This window comes from Musa acuminata, chromosome BXJ1-1 (genome assembly GCF_036884655.1).
Source record: "Musa acuminata AAA Group cultivar baxijiao chromosome BXJ1-1, Cavendish_Baxijiao_AAA, whole genome shotgun sequence".
Classification (NCBI taxonomy): Eukaryota; Viridiplantae; Streptophyta; class Magnoliopsida; order Zingiberales; family Musaceae; genus Musa; species Musa acuminata.
This window is the reverse complement of record NC_088327.1, coordinates 3,132,997-3,146,331: the sequence shown is the minus strand read 5'-3', so window position 1 is coordinate 3,146,331 and position 13,335 is coordinate 3,132,997. Positions and strand designations below refer to the sequence as shown.

The 13,335-nt window shown below is 36.2% G+C and overlaps 1 protein-coding gene across 7 annotated transcripts; it reads left to right on the top strand.

Moving 5' to 3' along the window:
- Positions 1–3,282: 3,282 nt before the first annotated feature.
- LOC135582598 (protein ENHANCED DISEASE RESISTANCE 2-like) lies at positions 3,283–12,453 on the top strand. Of its 7 annotated transcripts, none has more exons than XM_065101701.1 (24): positions 3,283–3,411; positions 3,506–3,890; positions 5,534–5,608; positions 5,695–5,748; positions 5,842–5,907; positions 5,980–6,041; positions 6,196–6,230; positions 6,473–6,562; positions 6,636–6,682; positions 6,759–6,859; positions 7,117–7,196; positions 7,311–7,382; positions 7,465–7,536; positions 7,637–7,783; positions 7,896–8,206; positions 8,666–8,729; positions 8,841–9,016; positions 9,278–9,379; positions 9,464–9,514; positions 9,608–9,751; positions 9,838–9,933; positions 11,577–11,678; positions 11,914–12,015; positions 12,089–12,453. In XM_065101701.1, exons 2-23 carry the CDS (start codon positions 3,723–3,725, stop codon positions 12,007–12,009), a joined length of 2,211 nt encoding a protein of 736 aa, XP_064957773.1. In that variant the 5' UTR covers positions 3,283–3,411; positions 3,506–3,722; the 3' UTR covers positions 12,010–12,015; positions 12,089–12,453. The 7 variants fall into 7 exon arrangements, 6 of the variants coding, with proteins under 6 accessions (XP_064957773.1, XP_064957801.1, XP_064957732.1 ...); XM_065101729.1 differs by having other exon boundaries at positions 7,117–7,212; positions 7,318–7,382; positions 8,678–8,729; XM_065101660.1 differs by having other exon boundaries at positions 7,117–7,212; positions 7,318–7,382; positions 8,675–8,729.
- The last annotated feature ends 882 nt before the right edge of the window (positions 12,454–13,335 follow it).

Here is a 13,335-nt window from a genome sequence, read left to right as displayed (position 1 = left end):
ATAGAGCAGTCCAGTCAGCTTTGTATCTTTTATGTCAGTACAGATCATCACTTGTTCCTACATCATCTTATGTAGCTGACATCAGAAGCTGTGAAGGTCATCATATGCTGTGTTAGAGCCGCCGTGGTTTTGAAGTTTTGTATGAACTCATTGTCTGAATCGGACTAGGTTGGAAGTGTGTAACCTTCCAAGTGTCATTCATCATTTGATTAGGTGTTTTTTCAAGGGGTAATAGAATCAATGCAATTATGAAGTGGATGAACAGAGAACTGTTATTGCAGAGCTTCTCCACATTGCTTTTCTTGTTGTGATTAACATATCCGAATTTGGATCTGAAGTGTTGCATCAACTAAGTAGTTTGGTTGCTTGCACTCTTTTACTCCAGTTGTATGAAATTTTTTGTTTGTTTTGTTGCATCTAGGAGTCCATATTCATTTTAGGCTATTGAAGTTTCTGCTATTATGGGCACTCTCATACAACCACTGCAATTACTAGGTTTCAGATGCAAGAGAGGCAACTAAACATCTGATTCATCTCATATTTTTTGTGAAATGTCTTGTTTCACAATTGCAAATTTCCTGCTTGTGTCTAACCAAATAACCCCTAAATACTTCACTGCTAAACTCATTTAGTGTTATTTTGTTTTTTCAAGAAAAATTAAGATGAATGATTCTGCAAGTTTAGAAAAAGGCCCCATACTTTTTTTATTTTTCCCCTCTTAAAATTTGGTTTTCCCACTGTTAAATTTTTGGATTGTGGTAATATTATTATTTATTACCATTCCAATCATGGAGCCAAAATTTCATTTTGCACCCTTCAGGAATTGATCCTGATTAGCAGAGATATTATCCATTTTAGAACCCTTCTCCCTACGAAGAAGATAGATGGCATTTTCAAGCTATATTAGTCTAAAATTGAAGTGTTTGCTAAGAAAATGTTGAGGAGAAATGTCGAGGAAATAAATAAACCCTAATAATTAGAAAAGTCGGTCACTACGACATCGATCCGATCAGTGTGATTAGATGGCTATTCATCTATCTCGAACTCACAATGAAAACATGTTTATTAACATAGGATTTTAGTATGTCTTAAGGTTGGGTCAAGAGGGTCTCTAAAGACCTTTTTCTTACTATATTGGAAGGTCCTATGAATTATTTGCATTGTTGTGATCGTCATTATATGTCTCGTGTTTCATATTACTACTCCATATGAATAAAACTAGTGGACTTAATAGCATATATACCCTTTTCAATGAATGCTGACAGTTCTCCAATGGAACAAAGAATTATGCTGTTATGATTGGATGGATAGCTACGCATCTATGCTCAGATTAAATGACCTCAGAATCAAGTCAAGCGAGTATGATATTTTTCTCGAATAATTAAAAGCACCTTATCATCGATTTCCTCTTTCTGATTGCAAGATGAAGACAACAAATACTTCAGCTCAATAGTATTTGCTACAGCATAACCATTTGGGTTTTCCATCATCTCAAGAAACATATCATCTTCCTCGCACTCCGACAGTGGCAACGACTACACCAACCCATGCATTCATTACCTGTCCAGAAAAGGACTAATTCCCCAAGTAAACCTCTCCTCACATGAATCCAAAACACACCCAATCTATTAACTTGAAGTCTCCTCGAGATGTGTCATGATGTCCCAACTCTGCGGCATTCTCAAGGAATCCAAATGACACACCAACAACTGTCTCTCTCTCTCTCTCTCTCTCTCTCTCTCTCTCTCTCTCTTTTCTGTGGACCCAAAGCCTTTTCCTTGACTAAAAAAAGTCTTCCCTATACTTTTGTTCAGATTACAGGTTGCCCACCTTCTCTCATACTTGTCTTTGATGTGGCCTGCGACATGGAGCCTTGCCATGGTTGAAGTACAGCAAGTTGTATAGGGTTTTTGTTTCCCCGTAATAACATCTTCTCATAATTTATGTGCCGCATATCACTGTCATCGGAGAATATGAGCTTTAATTCCTCTCCTTTCTCTAATGAATTTAATCAGACAACTGCTGCTGCTTTAGTTTTGCGTATTATGTTGATGAAAGCAGCCTTCTTTTAGTACAGCAACTTAAAAGTTTTTAGATTTTATGATCGTCCAATTAAACATATTATTAGCCTCTTTTCTAAGGTTTAACTAAGAATATTCATGTAATATCTATTCTTCTTCTGGATTTGCACTCGAAAGGATATCTATGTCAAAGCATCTATTAGATTAAACATTTGAGATTTGTGATCACTCCTTCACATATATGTATAGTAAGAAACCTACACCTGAAGAATCAAGGTTTGAAGAAGGAAGAGTTGCTGAACAAAAGGCTATGACAGGAAGGGGGTGATGGGATGGAAAACAGAGCATACGAATCCATATCGGGGGCAGGTTTTGCTGGCCAGACATGTTGACAAATCAAGTGCTTCCATTAGAGTTGGTCAACAAAAGCTTCCCCTCGTCACCACCAACCTTCCTGTGGCCATATTAAAACCAGGTTTCTTCGTATGACTTCCTTCCTCGAGTCACTCTGCTTCCCCTAACTCGACCAATCCAACTCTGTTACTTGCAAATCTGAAGCTTCTACCTCTTGACCGGTATACATCGAGGAAATATCAATATAGATTACTGTGGTCAATTGTTCATGAGAAGAAAACAGCTGCCACTTAGCAATGGTAAGACTTTTGAGGCAGTCATGAAGAACACCGCATGAGCACCACTAACTTGAATGAATGACTCGTGGGTGTCTGCATCAGATGCTCCCAATGGCTTTCCATAAGCGAATCCAACCGCATTCTTTTTGCGTGGAGCAAAAATTATTGGCATATTTTCTATATATATATATATATATATATATATATATATATATATATATATATATATATATCTCCTCGAGTTTTAATAATAGGATGAATTCCTCAGAAAAAAATTATTATTATTATTATTTTTTGTGGCAGAGCACTCATCTTCTTTGAATTTCTTGTATATTTTGAGGGAAATTTTAGTATCATAAAAAAACGTGAAGTTTAGATTGGAAGAATTTGCCCATATTGATATTCTATTTTTTTTACAAAAGGAAAATTAGATTCTATTACCAATCACCTCTCGAATCACAAGAAATCAAAATCTTTGACTCAAGAAAACCGGTACAACAGTTGACCCATCCAAAATTCTTTGTTATATTAATGATTTTAATCCCATGATAAACACATTTATCACAATATGTTTTCGACTCCAATCCCGCCGAAATCCCGTCTTATTTATTTCATCAAAAGCCAATAGGGTAAATAGAAAGATTGGTGAGATTGAGATGAAAAGTGGTGAGGGAGAGGAATTATATATAGATTAATGTGAGAGAGAAGCGCGAGGAATTCCGGCTTCTCAAGGATCGCTCGAGTCGATGTCAGAGCTGGTAATCCTATTTCCCATCTCTCTCTCTCTCCCTCTATCTACCTTCTTCTGCTACATGCCGAAGGCAGAGTCTCACGGTACTCGTTGCCGTATAGTATAATGGCAGCGCCAACCTGTTGCTGTTGAGGCCGCCTAAAGCTGACCTCTTCCTCGTCTCCTTCTACTCCTTCTCGTACTGGTAGAGGAAGAAAGCGAACGGCACAAGCGACGCATCCTTTCGTCTCAGAGAAACTAGCAAATTTATTTCTTTCCGTCTTCGGATCGACGCTTTGAAGCGACGGATCCGAGGAAGGAGGAGGAAGAGGAATTCCAATGGGCAGTAGCTCGGAAGGAGAGGGGCGAGGGAGGATGGAGGGGTGGCTGTACCTCTTCCGGTCGAACCGGCTCGGGCTGCAGTACTCGCGCAAGCGCTACTTCGTCCTCGACCATCGTGACAACTCTCTCAATTGCTACCGAGCCGCGCCCACCGCCTCTACGCAGGTGGTGGCTCTTCCTCTGCCGTCTCTTACCTTTTGTTCTATGTTTTCGTGGAGCAAAACGTGTGCTTGAATATATTGGGAATATAGGAGAATTTTGGGATTCGTATAGCGATTATACTACTGATTCTTGAGATGCATATATAGATCGTAATATGGATTTCATTTAGGTAGTTTGATGCGATTATTTTCAGTTCTTAGATACGAAGGGGAAACGGTGGGATGTGGAACATCACAGAAGGGCAATGGAGTGTTTAAAGCACGTTTGATACTGATATGGGGAACTAGTTTATGGAATGGAGTCCATGTTTGAATGGGTTGTTAATTTTGTTCCAATAACAAGTTTTGTAGTGTGGAATTGTTTTTTTGCTGAAGAAAAGCTAGGGATTTGGGGAACTGGTTTAGTCCTCCAGGTGATGGAGAAATCAGCAAAGAAATTGCTAATGACGTAATTGCTGGGTTTTAATTTTAAACACCCAATGAAAGAAAACTCTCATTAAGAAAAAAAAACTTGAAGATTTATGGGATTTTACTGAGGCATTTAAGCATTGCTAGTTTGTCAGCTTTGATGTGCACCCTTCTCATTACATCTGACCTGTCCAGATGTATCCTGTACTGGTTTGGGAGTGGAGAAGTTGAAAAGTTCAAAAGAGTAGGAAGATCAAAGGAAACTATTAATCTACTTGGGTCACATGTTGTTCCAAAACATGGCCAAATTCATGTTCCTAGAGATCGGCTGTAACATTTGCGAATGAATTATGGAGAGCCATCAAGTGCAGTGATAGTGAGGGAGATTGAAAATTGGGGTGGTTGATACAAATATTCCTGTGATTCTCGTGTCTCTACTGATTTTTATGAAAATTTTAATCACTTACCAAAAGGAAAAAAATTGTTTAGCATATTTATAGTTTTCCACAATATTTGCAACTATCCAACTGAAAGTTTGTTTGAATTTAGACACAGAATAGATAATATTAAAAGACAAATATAATGTCTTGGAGGTCCAACTTTGTGAAAACAAACACTGAGCACCCTGAGGTATGTTGATATTGTATGACAATAACACGAGTTTTAAATTAAGTTAAAAGGCATGAATCCACCACCGATGTAGATAATCATTCATTCTATTTAATGGAAACAAAGGGTAACCAAATGTACAAAGCTCCTGTCGATGTGGCATGTGGGGATAATTAGTGTAAAAAACAAGCATTTGTGCCATATAAGGTCGCTCCCTTGTAACCTTGGTTGATCTGAATACAGGGGTGAGAATGTGTACATTAGATGCAAAATATATGGCAGGGGTAAGCTGCGTTAACATCTTATAATGGTAAATATAGTAGCATGTCCCTCATTACTCATGATCAGCCACCAGAATATCAACATCAAAATCAATTTGTTGTTTCTGTTAATCATTTTTTTCTCTATTAGCACACCAAGATGTTAATGAACATAAAAGTAAAGCAAAAAAGTTCTCTTTCGGCCCAAAAAGAACATAAAAGTTATCTTACATTTTAGCCAGGTAATGGAAGATACTAATATCATGATGTTTTTATACTTTCATTAGATGAAGCCAAATTAAGTACATTCTAATTTTTTGAGAGTAATTAGTGACCACTGCTAACATGTGCATAAATATTGTTCTTTCAGGTTCCTGTAAGATGTGCACAAATTGATTCCTGCATCCGTGTAAATGACAATGGGAGAGAAAATATCAAGGGGAATGTGAGAATACTATCAAAATACAGAAAGTAGCTTTTTTTAGACTATTATCCTGCTACTTAATTTGGAAAGTTAATGCCAACATACAGGTTTTCTTTCTTTTTACCTTGTACAACACTTCCAATCACAGCAATCAGCTTAAGGTAAAGGCTTCCAAATTATAGAAAATTTCTGATGTCAGGAATTATGTTGCCTGGACAATTTAAATATTGTAGTCCTGAAATTTGTCTCTGCAGTTGGGTGCTAGAAGTTCTGAAGAAGCAGCTAGATGGATAAGCTCCTTGATAGAAGCAACATTGAAGGTTTTGATTCTCTACAATACTTCAGCAATTATCTCTGAATGGAATTAATTGACACTGGTTATTTACCTGTAGGTGTGCCCCACAAAAGAAGATAACACTGTGGCTTGTTCAAAAAGAAGATGGCCATCTCTGAGGTTGATTATTGTTGTAAATTGATTTATTTTCTTTGGTTGATTATCGTTGTGCTTAATCTATTGTATCTTAATATCTGAGTTGGAAAGACAAGGTTTACTCTGGCATATGATGTTTCTCTATGATGCTTATACTTTGGATACTTTTACATTACAGGTTGAGTAGGAGACGAAGTCACATGCATTCATTTGGTGAGCATATTTATTCTCATCTTTTCCAGATGACACTAGTAGTGTTCTAATCATGATTGATAATGGAAGAGTCCAAGCCTTAGCTTCAGCTTTCAGTTCAAGTTCTTATGATTAATATGCGTTTCTGAAATATGCATCCCAAGAAAATGACTATTCTTGTACTGTTCTTTAGTATCTTGATACTTCTAAATTTGGTTGCTTAATTTTCCCTTTCTCACAGAAGTTTGTCTAATTGTTGCTAGATATGAATGCTATCTCATCTACGCAAATGAATCAAATAACTTCTGATGTTGTAGCACCTTCTTCGTGGACAATTTTTGGCTGCAATAATGGTACATTCTATTAAATTGGTTTGAACATTTTTGCTTATTTTAATATTATAATTATTTCATAGAGTTTGTGCAGGATTACGGTTATTTAAAGAGGTGAAGGATGATGATTTTCTTGGAGAGGTAGTCATCAAATTTGGCTGATGATCCCTTGCATTAAATATATTGTTTTATAAATTGATTATGCTTCTTTCCTCAGCATTGGGATGACCATCCAGCTATAATGGCTATAGGTGTTGTTGATGCAACTCCCGAGGCCATTTTCTGGGCAGTTATGTCTCTTGGTCCATCAAGATCAGAGTGAGTTTATGTCATCTGTTGCCTTCAGAGGAATCAATTTAAGATGTTGAAATGACAAGCACAAGACACCTTGGACATAATTCTTGATTAGAAATCTATGGCACATCCACAGCAATGTTGGAAATGTCTAAGTAAAAACATGAATAAATGGAACACACTGGAGACAACTTGCCATGAACTACATGCATGGTAAACCTAGTGCTGTAATCTGTTGATATCTTCTCCTGCTAAATGGTTGGTATGGATGTTTCTTGCAGGTGGGACTTCTGTTTTGATCATGGCAGTGTAATAGAGCATCTTGATGGGCATACAGACATTATTCACAAGAAATTGCGTGGTGATTGGCTACCTTGGTCAGATTCCATTCAAATTTAGATCTTTTATTGTTGATCATCTTCATTCTACTATTATTTCCATACTGGTTCTTAATAGATCTTGACTAAACATTTAGCTTGTAGGGGTATGAAACCAAGAGATTTATTGGCACGACGTTATTGGAGGAGGGAAGAGGATGGAACGTATGGTAATACCAGAGAATTCATTATTTTCTCCTCTCATCATAGAGCTTTACAATGGCCTAAAACTACTTTGCGCCTTTTGTACAGTAATTCTTTACCACTCTGTGTTCCACCGAAAATGTCGACCTCAGAAAGGATATACACGTGCCTGCCTTAAAAGTAATGTATGCTTATAATTTGTCGGTGAAGTTTGCTTATCTATTTGTCAGATATGCAAACTTAAGATGATTGTATAATGACTTATTTCCACTGTTTGTAGGTGGGGGGTACGTGATATCTCCTATAAACCAAGGAAAAGAATCAGTAGTTAAACACATGCTTGCTATTGATTGGAAATTTTGGTTGCCTTACATATTCACCTCTTCTGCAAAAAATATTACTATCAGGATGCTAGAGAGAGTTGCAGGTATCATTCATTCTATTGACTGAAGATTTGCTCTTCAGTTTTTTTTCATCAATATTCTTTTGCTTTAGACATGTCATAATGCTGACAATTACTTAACATTGTTACTTTGCAGCATTAAGGGAGATGTTTCATGCAAAACTGGGAAAATGCCCAAGCTCTGATGTCTCAATGGAAGAACAAAAGAGAGATATCAGTTTGTCACTGACTGAAGATGTAGAAGAGAATGTGCAATTGCCAGTTGAGAATAGAAAGAGTGAAGAACGAACAGAAGGGTCCCAGGAATCTGATACAAAACCTGCTAGCATGAGTGGATCATTCCTCGAATTGAATGATGCTGCTGATGAATTTTTTGATTTTCCAGATGAACCAGAATATGATAAACAAGAGGATACATGGCCTTCGGATTCACAATTGCAGTCTCAGGTAGATCATTGCTATTATCCTCAAATTTTCCTCAGCTTTTTGGAAAATGAAACATTTTTTTTTATAAGAAGACTTTACAAGTATTTTGTTTTATCTTGAAAACCTAATATTTTACTAACATTATTGCCTGACAATTTAACTAAAACCAATAGACCGTTTATCAGAAATTTGGAAGTAAGTTCCCTTAAATGAGTTCACACAGATTAGTGCAATAAAGGTCCACATTTCACACAGAAACCAAGAATAGCAGACAAGGGGTCAGAAGTGAGGTCCATTCAAACTAGTTGTTACAAAGAGACAGGGAAAGATTTTAAAAAAAAGAACAAGTTTGCATTATATAACAAAAGGGATAAGTCTCATTTTATCCAAATTTTAACCATGTTGAGTTGTGTTCATCTTATCAGTCAATTAAACATTCTTGTTACATGTTAGCTTTGTTGGTTAATATGACTAATGCAGAACCTTCAGCAGCCTAAGCTGTCAACGGCTGCAGTTCTTATGAAAAGGTTGCAGGGCCTTGCAGGTAATTTTGACAAATTCTCACAGCTTTTAATATCTAACAAAATATAATGAATCTTAGTCAATTGCATCTCATTTATATACCTTTAATTACTTTTCACTTGGCCTTATGCAGTTCAAAGGAGAGGTTACATGGACTTGCAAGATGCTCCAATAGGAGATGCAGCATCATGTAGTTATGGGTCCACACTACAAAAGGACTCAAGCTTTTCACTTCCTTGTAGTTGGGCAAGTGCAGATCCATCAACATTCTTGATTCGTGGTAGAACCTATTTACAAGACCATAAAAAGGTACTAATTGCTACTTGAAGACATCTATTATCATAATATTATATCTATGCCAAGAAAAAATGTTTCTTTTTCATTCTTCTAGTGAGATATCTCTAAATTGTCAAATTAAAAATTTTAGTCATATAGCAACTTCTCTAGGTAAACACATCACAAGCCAATACAATCTAATGTTATGTAACTTGTAAGATGACTTAGTTCAATTCCATCATTTTTTTCACTAGTGTTAATTTTGGGTGCATTTGTTAATTCATCTTCAAACAGATTGCTGTCAATGATACATTGATGAAAATGGTAGCTGCTGATTGGCTAAAGTCTGATAAACGTGAAGATGACCTCGGTGGTCGCCCTGGGAGCATTGTGCAGGTGATTGACATGTTTATACTTGACGTGCAATTAAAGAAATGATTTCCGCTACCTGTATAACCACAGGAGTTTCAAATATTGCAGAAATATGCAGCACAAGGTGGCAGGGAGTTTTTCTTTATTGTGAACATACAGGTATGCTTTGCCATTCAAATCCTAGAACTGTGCACCTAGTTTCTCTAGTGAAACATATTACACTGAGGCTTCTTATCGAAATTCAAAATTCAGGTTCCAGGTTCAACCACATACAGCCTTGCTTTGTACTATATGACACATATACCAGTGGAAAGCATTCCACTGCTGAAGAAATTTGTCGGGGGAGATGATGCTTATAGGAATTCAAGGTTTAAGCTAATCCCACATATAACAAAGGTGTGTGCCATGTTTAAGTGTCGGTTAGTTCCTTGGCCGATTATTTGCACCTGCAATAATATGTTCTCCATTTGATATGTTTACAGGGATCCTGGATTGTAAAACAAAGTGTGGGTAAGAAAGCATGTTTGGTAGGCCGTGCACTGGAAATAAATTATTTTCATGGGACAAACTACTTGGAGGTAAACTCAGAAAGTCTTAAGAAATTGTTGTTTAGTATCATATGCTTTTGGTTGAACATAGAACAGACTGGGATTTTATGGCATGAGACTGTTGGCTGTCATACATCAAAGAAATGGTTGTGAGAAAAATCTAGTAAGATGGTCCACAACATGATAGGCTTTTTAGGGGTTGATGCTTTTTCTCTCTGACTTATCATGGAAGTAAAACCAGAATTGTCTCATTACTGAAAAATCTTAAAATGAATTGGTGCTATTTTTAAGAAAATAAATCACAGACAAGGAAGTTGAGATACTTAGTTTATGATGTTTTTTAATTCGATATTCCATTTTCCGAACACCCTGAAAAACCATGCAAAACCTTTCTACTGTGACTTCCTATTCAGAATTCTCTGGTTTCCTTTCTCCTTTTTCTTCTTAGAAAATTTTATTCAGGTCACTAATTTATTACCAGTGGCAGTGCTTCCATTCTCTTATTTTCTTTTTCATCTACCTTTCTAGAACATTTTTCAGTTTATGGACCTTAATTCTGAGATAGATGAACTTGGTTTAGATCAGAATTGAAATCTGTCATTACTCCTGAGGTTGTAACCTCATTTTCATTTTCATTTTCATGATTCAATTTGTTGTCTCTTTGATCATATAGCTTCACATTCCCTTGCTAACTGAGTGAACCAATATCCTTTCGGCATAGCTAATATTAGCACTATTAAAGTGTGTTGACTTCAAGAGTAAGCCAAGCCATGCTCAGTTTTCACAGTAATTTGTGAGAACACAACCAAAGGAAGACCTAGCTGAACTATATTTTTGCAAGCTGATTGCTTCTACTCAGGGCCAGCTGCTATTTAACACCAGCTCTCACTTGTTTGATCTTAGATCGGATCACCAGTTTTGAAGTTGAAACAAGATTTAGGAAAACAAAATAATTTCTTAACAAAATAACGGTTGACAACATGGTCACCAGAAGGACGAAGAGATTCAGGAAACAATATGTAAACAGGAATCAGGAAACAAAAGCTTAAAAGCTGTTGAAAATGGATAGGAGGGACAGATAAAAAGTAAATAAGTAAATAAAATTTATTAATTAAAATGAGTTTATAACCATCAGCTTCTGGTCATATTTATCCTAATACAATTCATATGGTAACTCTTTCATAGTCCATGACATTTGGAAATATGAGACAACCACTTGGTGAGGGAGAGAAAGAGAGAGAGTAACTGGAAGAACTACAATCAACCTAATGCTAATAGGAAATTGTTACAAATCACCAAAGATGAAATAGTTACAGATCACCAAAATTAGAGCTTGTTCATACTTCCAATTTGGTTCTAAAGGTGTTCTTGTGTTGATTGAATTCAACGCACATATAGCACATGATCACACAGTGCCATATGCAAAATTGAAGCCACATGTTTCTGGCATATGGAATACATCACTGCATATTTGTCATGTCCTTTTCACTATGGCAATGCCACTGTGATTTGGATTTAACGAGAATGAAGTTTCCACATATGATGTCGGTTTCCCAATTTGGTGCAAAGTGCAAAGCCTAGCACATTATGGTTTACAGGTGTTCTTGTTTCTTTCTGATCCTACCATAAGATCATTCTGATATCTTTGCAATTTTCTTTTCTCTGAATTCCAGCTTGGCATTGATATTGGTTCCTCAACAGTTGCCAGGGGTGTTGTGAGTCTTGTACTGGGTTACCTGAGTAACCTTGTAATAGAGATGGCATTTCTAATTCAGGTACTAATCCAGCACTTTGTGCTATCAAATAAATATCTTTTTCCATAGTTTCATTCGGCTTCATATCAATGTAATCTCCTAGGCTTGGCATGCAACTATGCATCTTCACCAAGATTCCCCGTAGTCTAAAAGAGAATTTTTTAGATGTTTCCTTCATCATTATAAAACTATAAAACAAATCCATCAATTTGTGTTCATGATTGAGACCTTCCTGATGGAACTGTTTGTTATGTAGGGGAATACAGAAGAAGAGCTCCCAGAGTTCCTCCTCGGAACTTGCCGTTTGAACCATCTTGATGCCTCTAAAGCAATCTCAATAAAATCATGGTAGTCCAAGGTAAAACACAATCATATGTTTTCAGAAGGAACTTTTGGTTGAATGACTAATATGATTATGTTTGGTGATGCAGGTTTATCTACCTAATTTGATTCTTTTCATGGTATAAATCTCAAATTGGGATGCAACACATTCAGGATAGGATTCTGAGGATAGTAGATGTAAAAAAACTTCATAATCTATTGTCATTACTCATCAATCCATTTTGTTTGATGAGCTTCATATTGTTTTTGATGAGTTTCCAATGTAAAAGCAGCAAGCTAAAATGGCTGCCAGGGCATGAAAAAAGATCATGTTATTTATAACCTTGATTTGGTTGAATTCTATGCCCTGAAGCAAATGATCCTCACCAGCTTCGCTGTTGTAAAATAATAATGTTTTTGGCATAGTCTGCAACACCAATTCAAGAGAAAAAAAAAAAAGTTTAATTCCTTTTCAGGTGATCTTTGAAGTTTTTGTTCTGAAGCATTGTTTCCATCTATATTCATAAGCTATTATTTCCATCTATATTCTATAATAGGCTACAACAATATGCATACCATTTTGCTCAATCAAATCGTTGTTAAGTGAGAAGGAGCCAATATTTCTTGCATCAAGTTTTTTTTTATAATATTTCAGAATTTATTTCTCCAAATTATGTCCACTGCATTACTGGGAAAGAATTACATCCACAAAGAAAATAGGCAAAAAGGAAACATGGTTTTATCTCACAGTATTTACCATCAAATTCATGTTGGAGTTGAATGAAGATAGATGTTAAATAGAGTGAAGGAATGAATTCAAGTGAAGCATAAAGCTGAAAAATGGTTCAATTTATTTGTCTTTTTTCCCTTTATATCCAAAACTAATTTTAATATCTGATTGCATTCTTCTGCTGATTTCAATGTCATGCAACATCTAATTTGTGATTAGAGGTTTAACAGGCCAACTCCATGAGTAAAAAATAACCAAACCAAATACTTCTACATTAATAACTGTGATAATATAATCTAGTTAGAAGGAAGGATTAATGATCCAAATCTATAATTAAATATCATATGCTTCATTACAGAGGAGTAGTGATTCATACAGTAATCAAAGCCAAAACTCAATGCCTCTACTCTGTTCCTCATCAAGAACATTGGCAGCTACATCCAAAGGAATTGTGGGCATGGGTTCTCTTATCATCCTACAGATTCAATTTAAAGTTGGTGGTTGAATCCATCAAGAAGGTAAGTGGGTCTCATTTCAATGTCTGATTGAGATGTAGGACTTGGAGTTGTTCATCATTCATAACTCACATTGGACCATTTGATTGTCAAGTAAGGTGATACTGTTTGA

What these genes read in the sequence shown, in the direction of transcription:
- LOC135582598 (XM_065101534.1), top strand. Translation starts at nt 3,723, where the DNA reads ATGGGCAGTAGCTCGGAAGGAGAGGGGCGAGGGAGGATGGAGGGGTGG. An exon ending in CGCCCACCGCCTCTACGCAG is followed by an intron (nt 3,891 to 5,533) that starts GTGGTGGCTCTT and finishes TTGTTCTTTCAG; the next exon opens with GTTCCTGTAAGATGTGCACA. An exon ending in GAGAAAATATCAAGGGGAAT is followed by an intron (nt 5,609 to 5,694) that starts GTGAGAATACTA and finishes GCCAACATACAG; the next exon opens with GTTTTCTTTCTTTTTACCTT.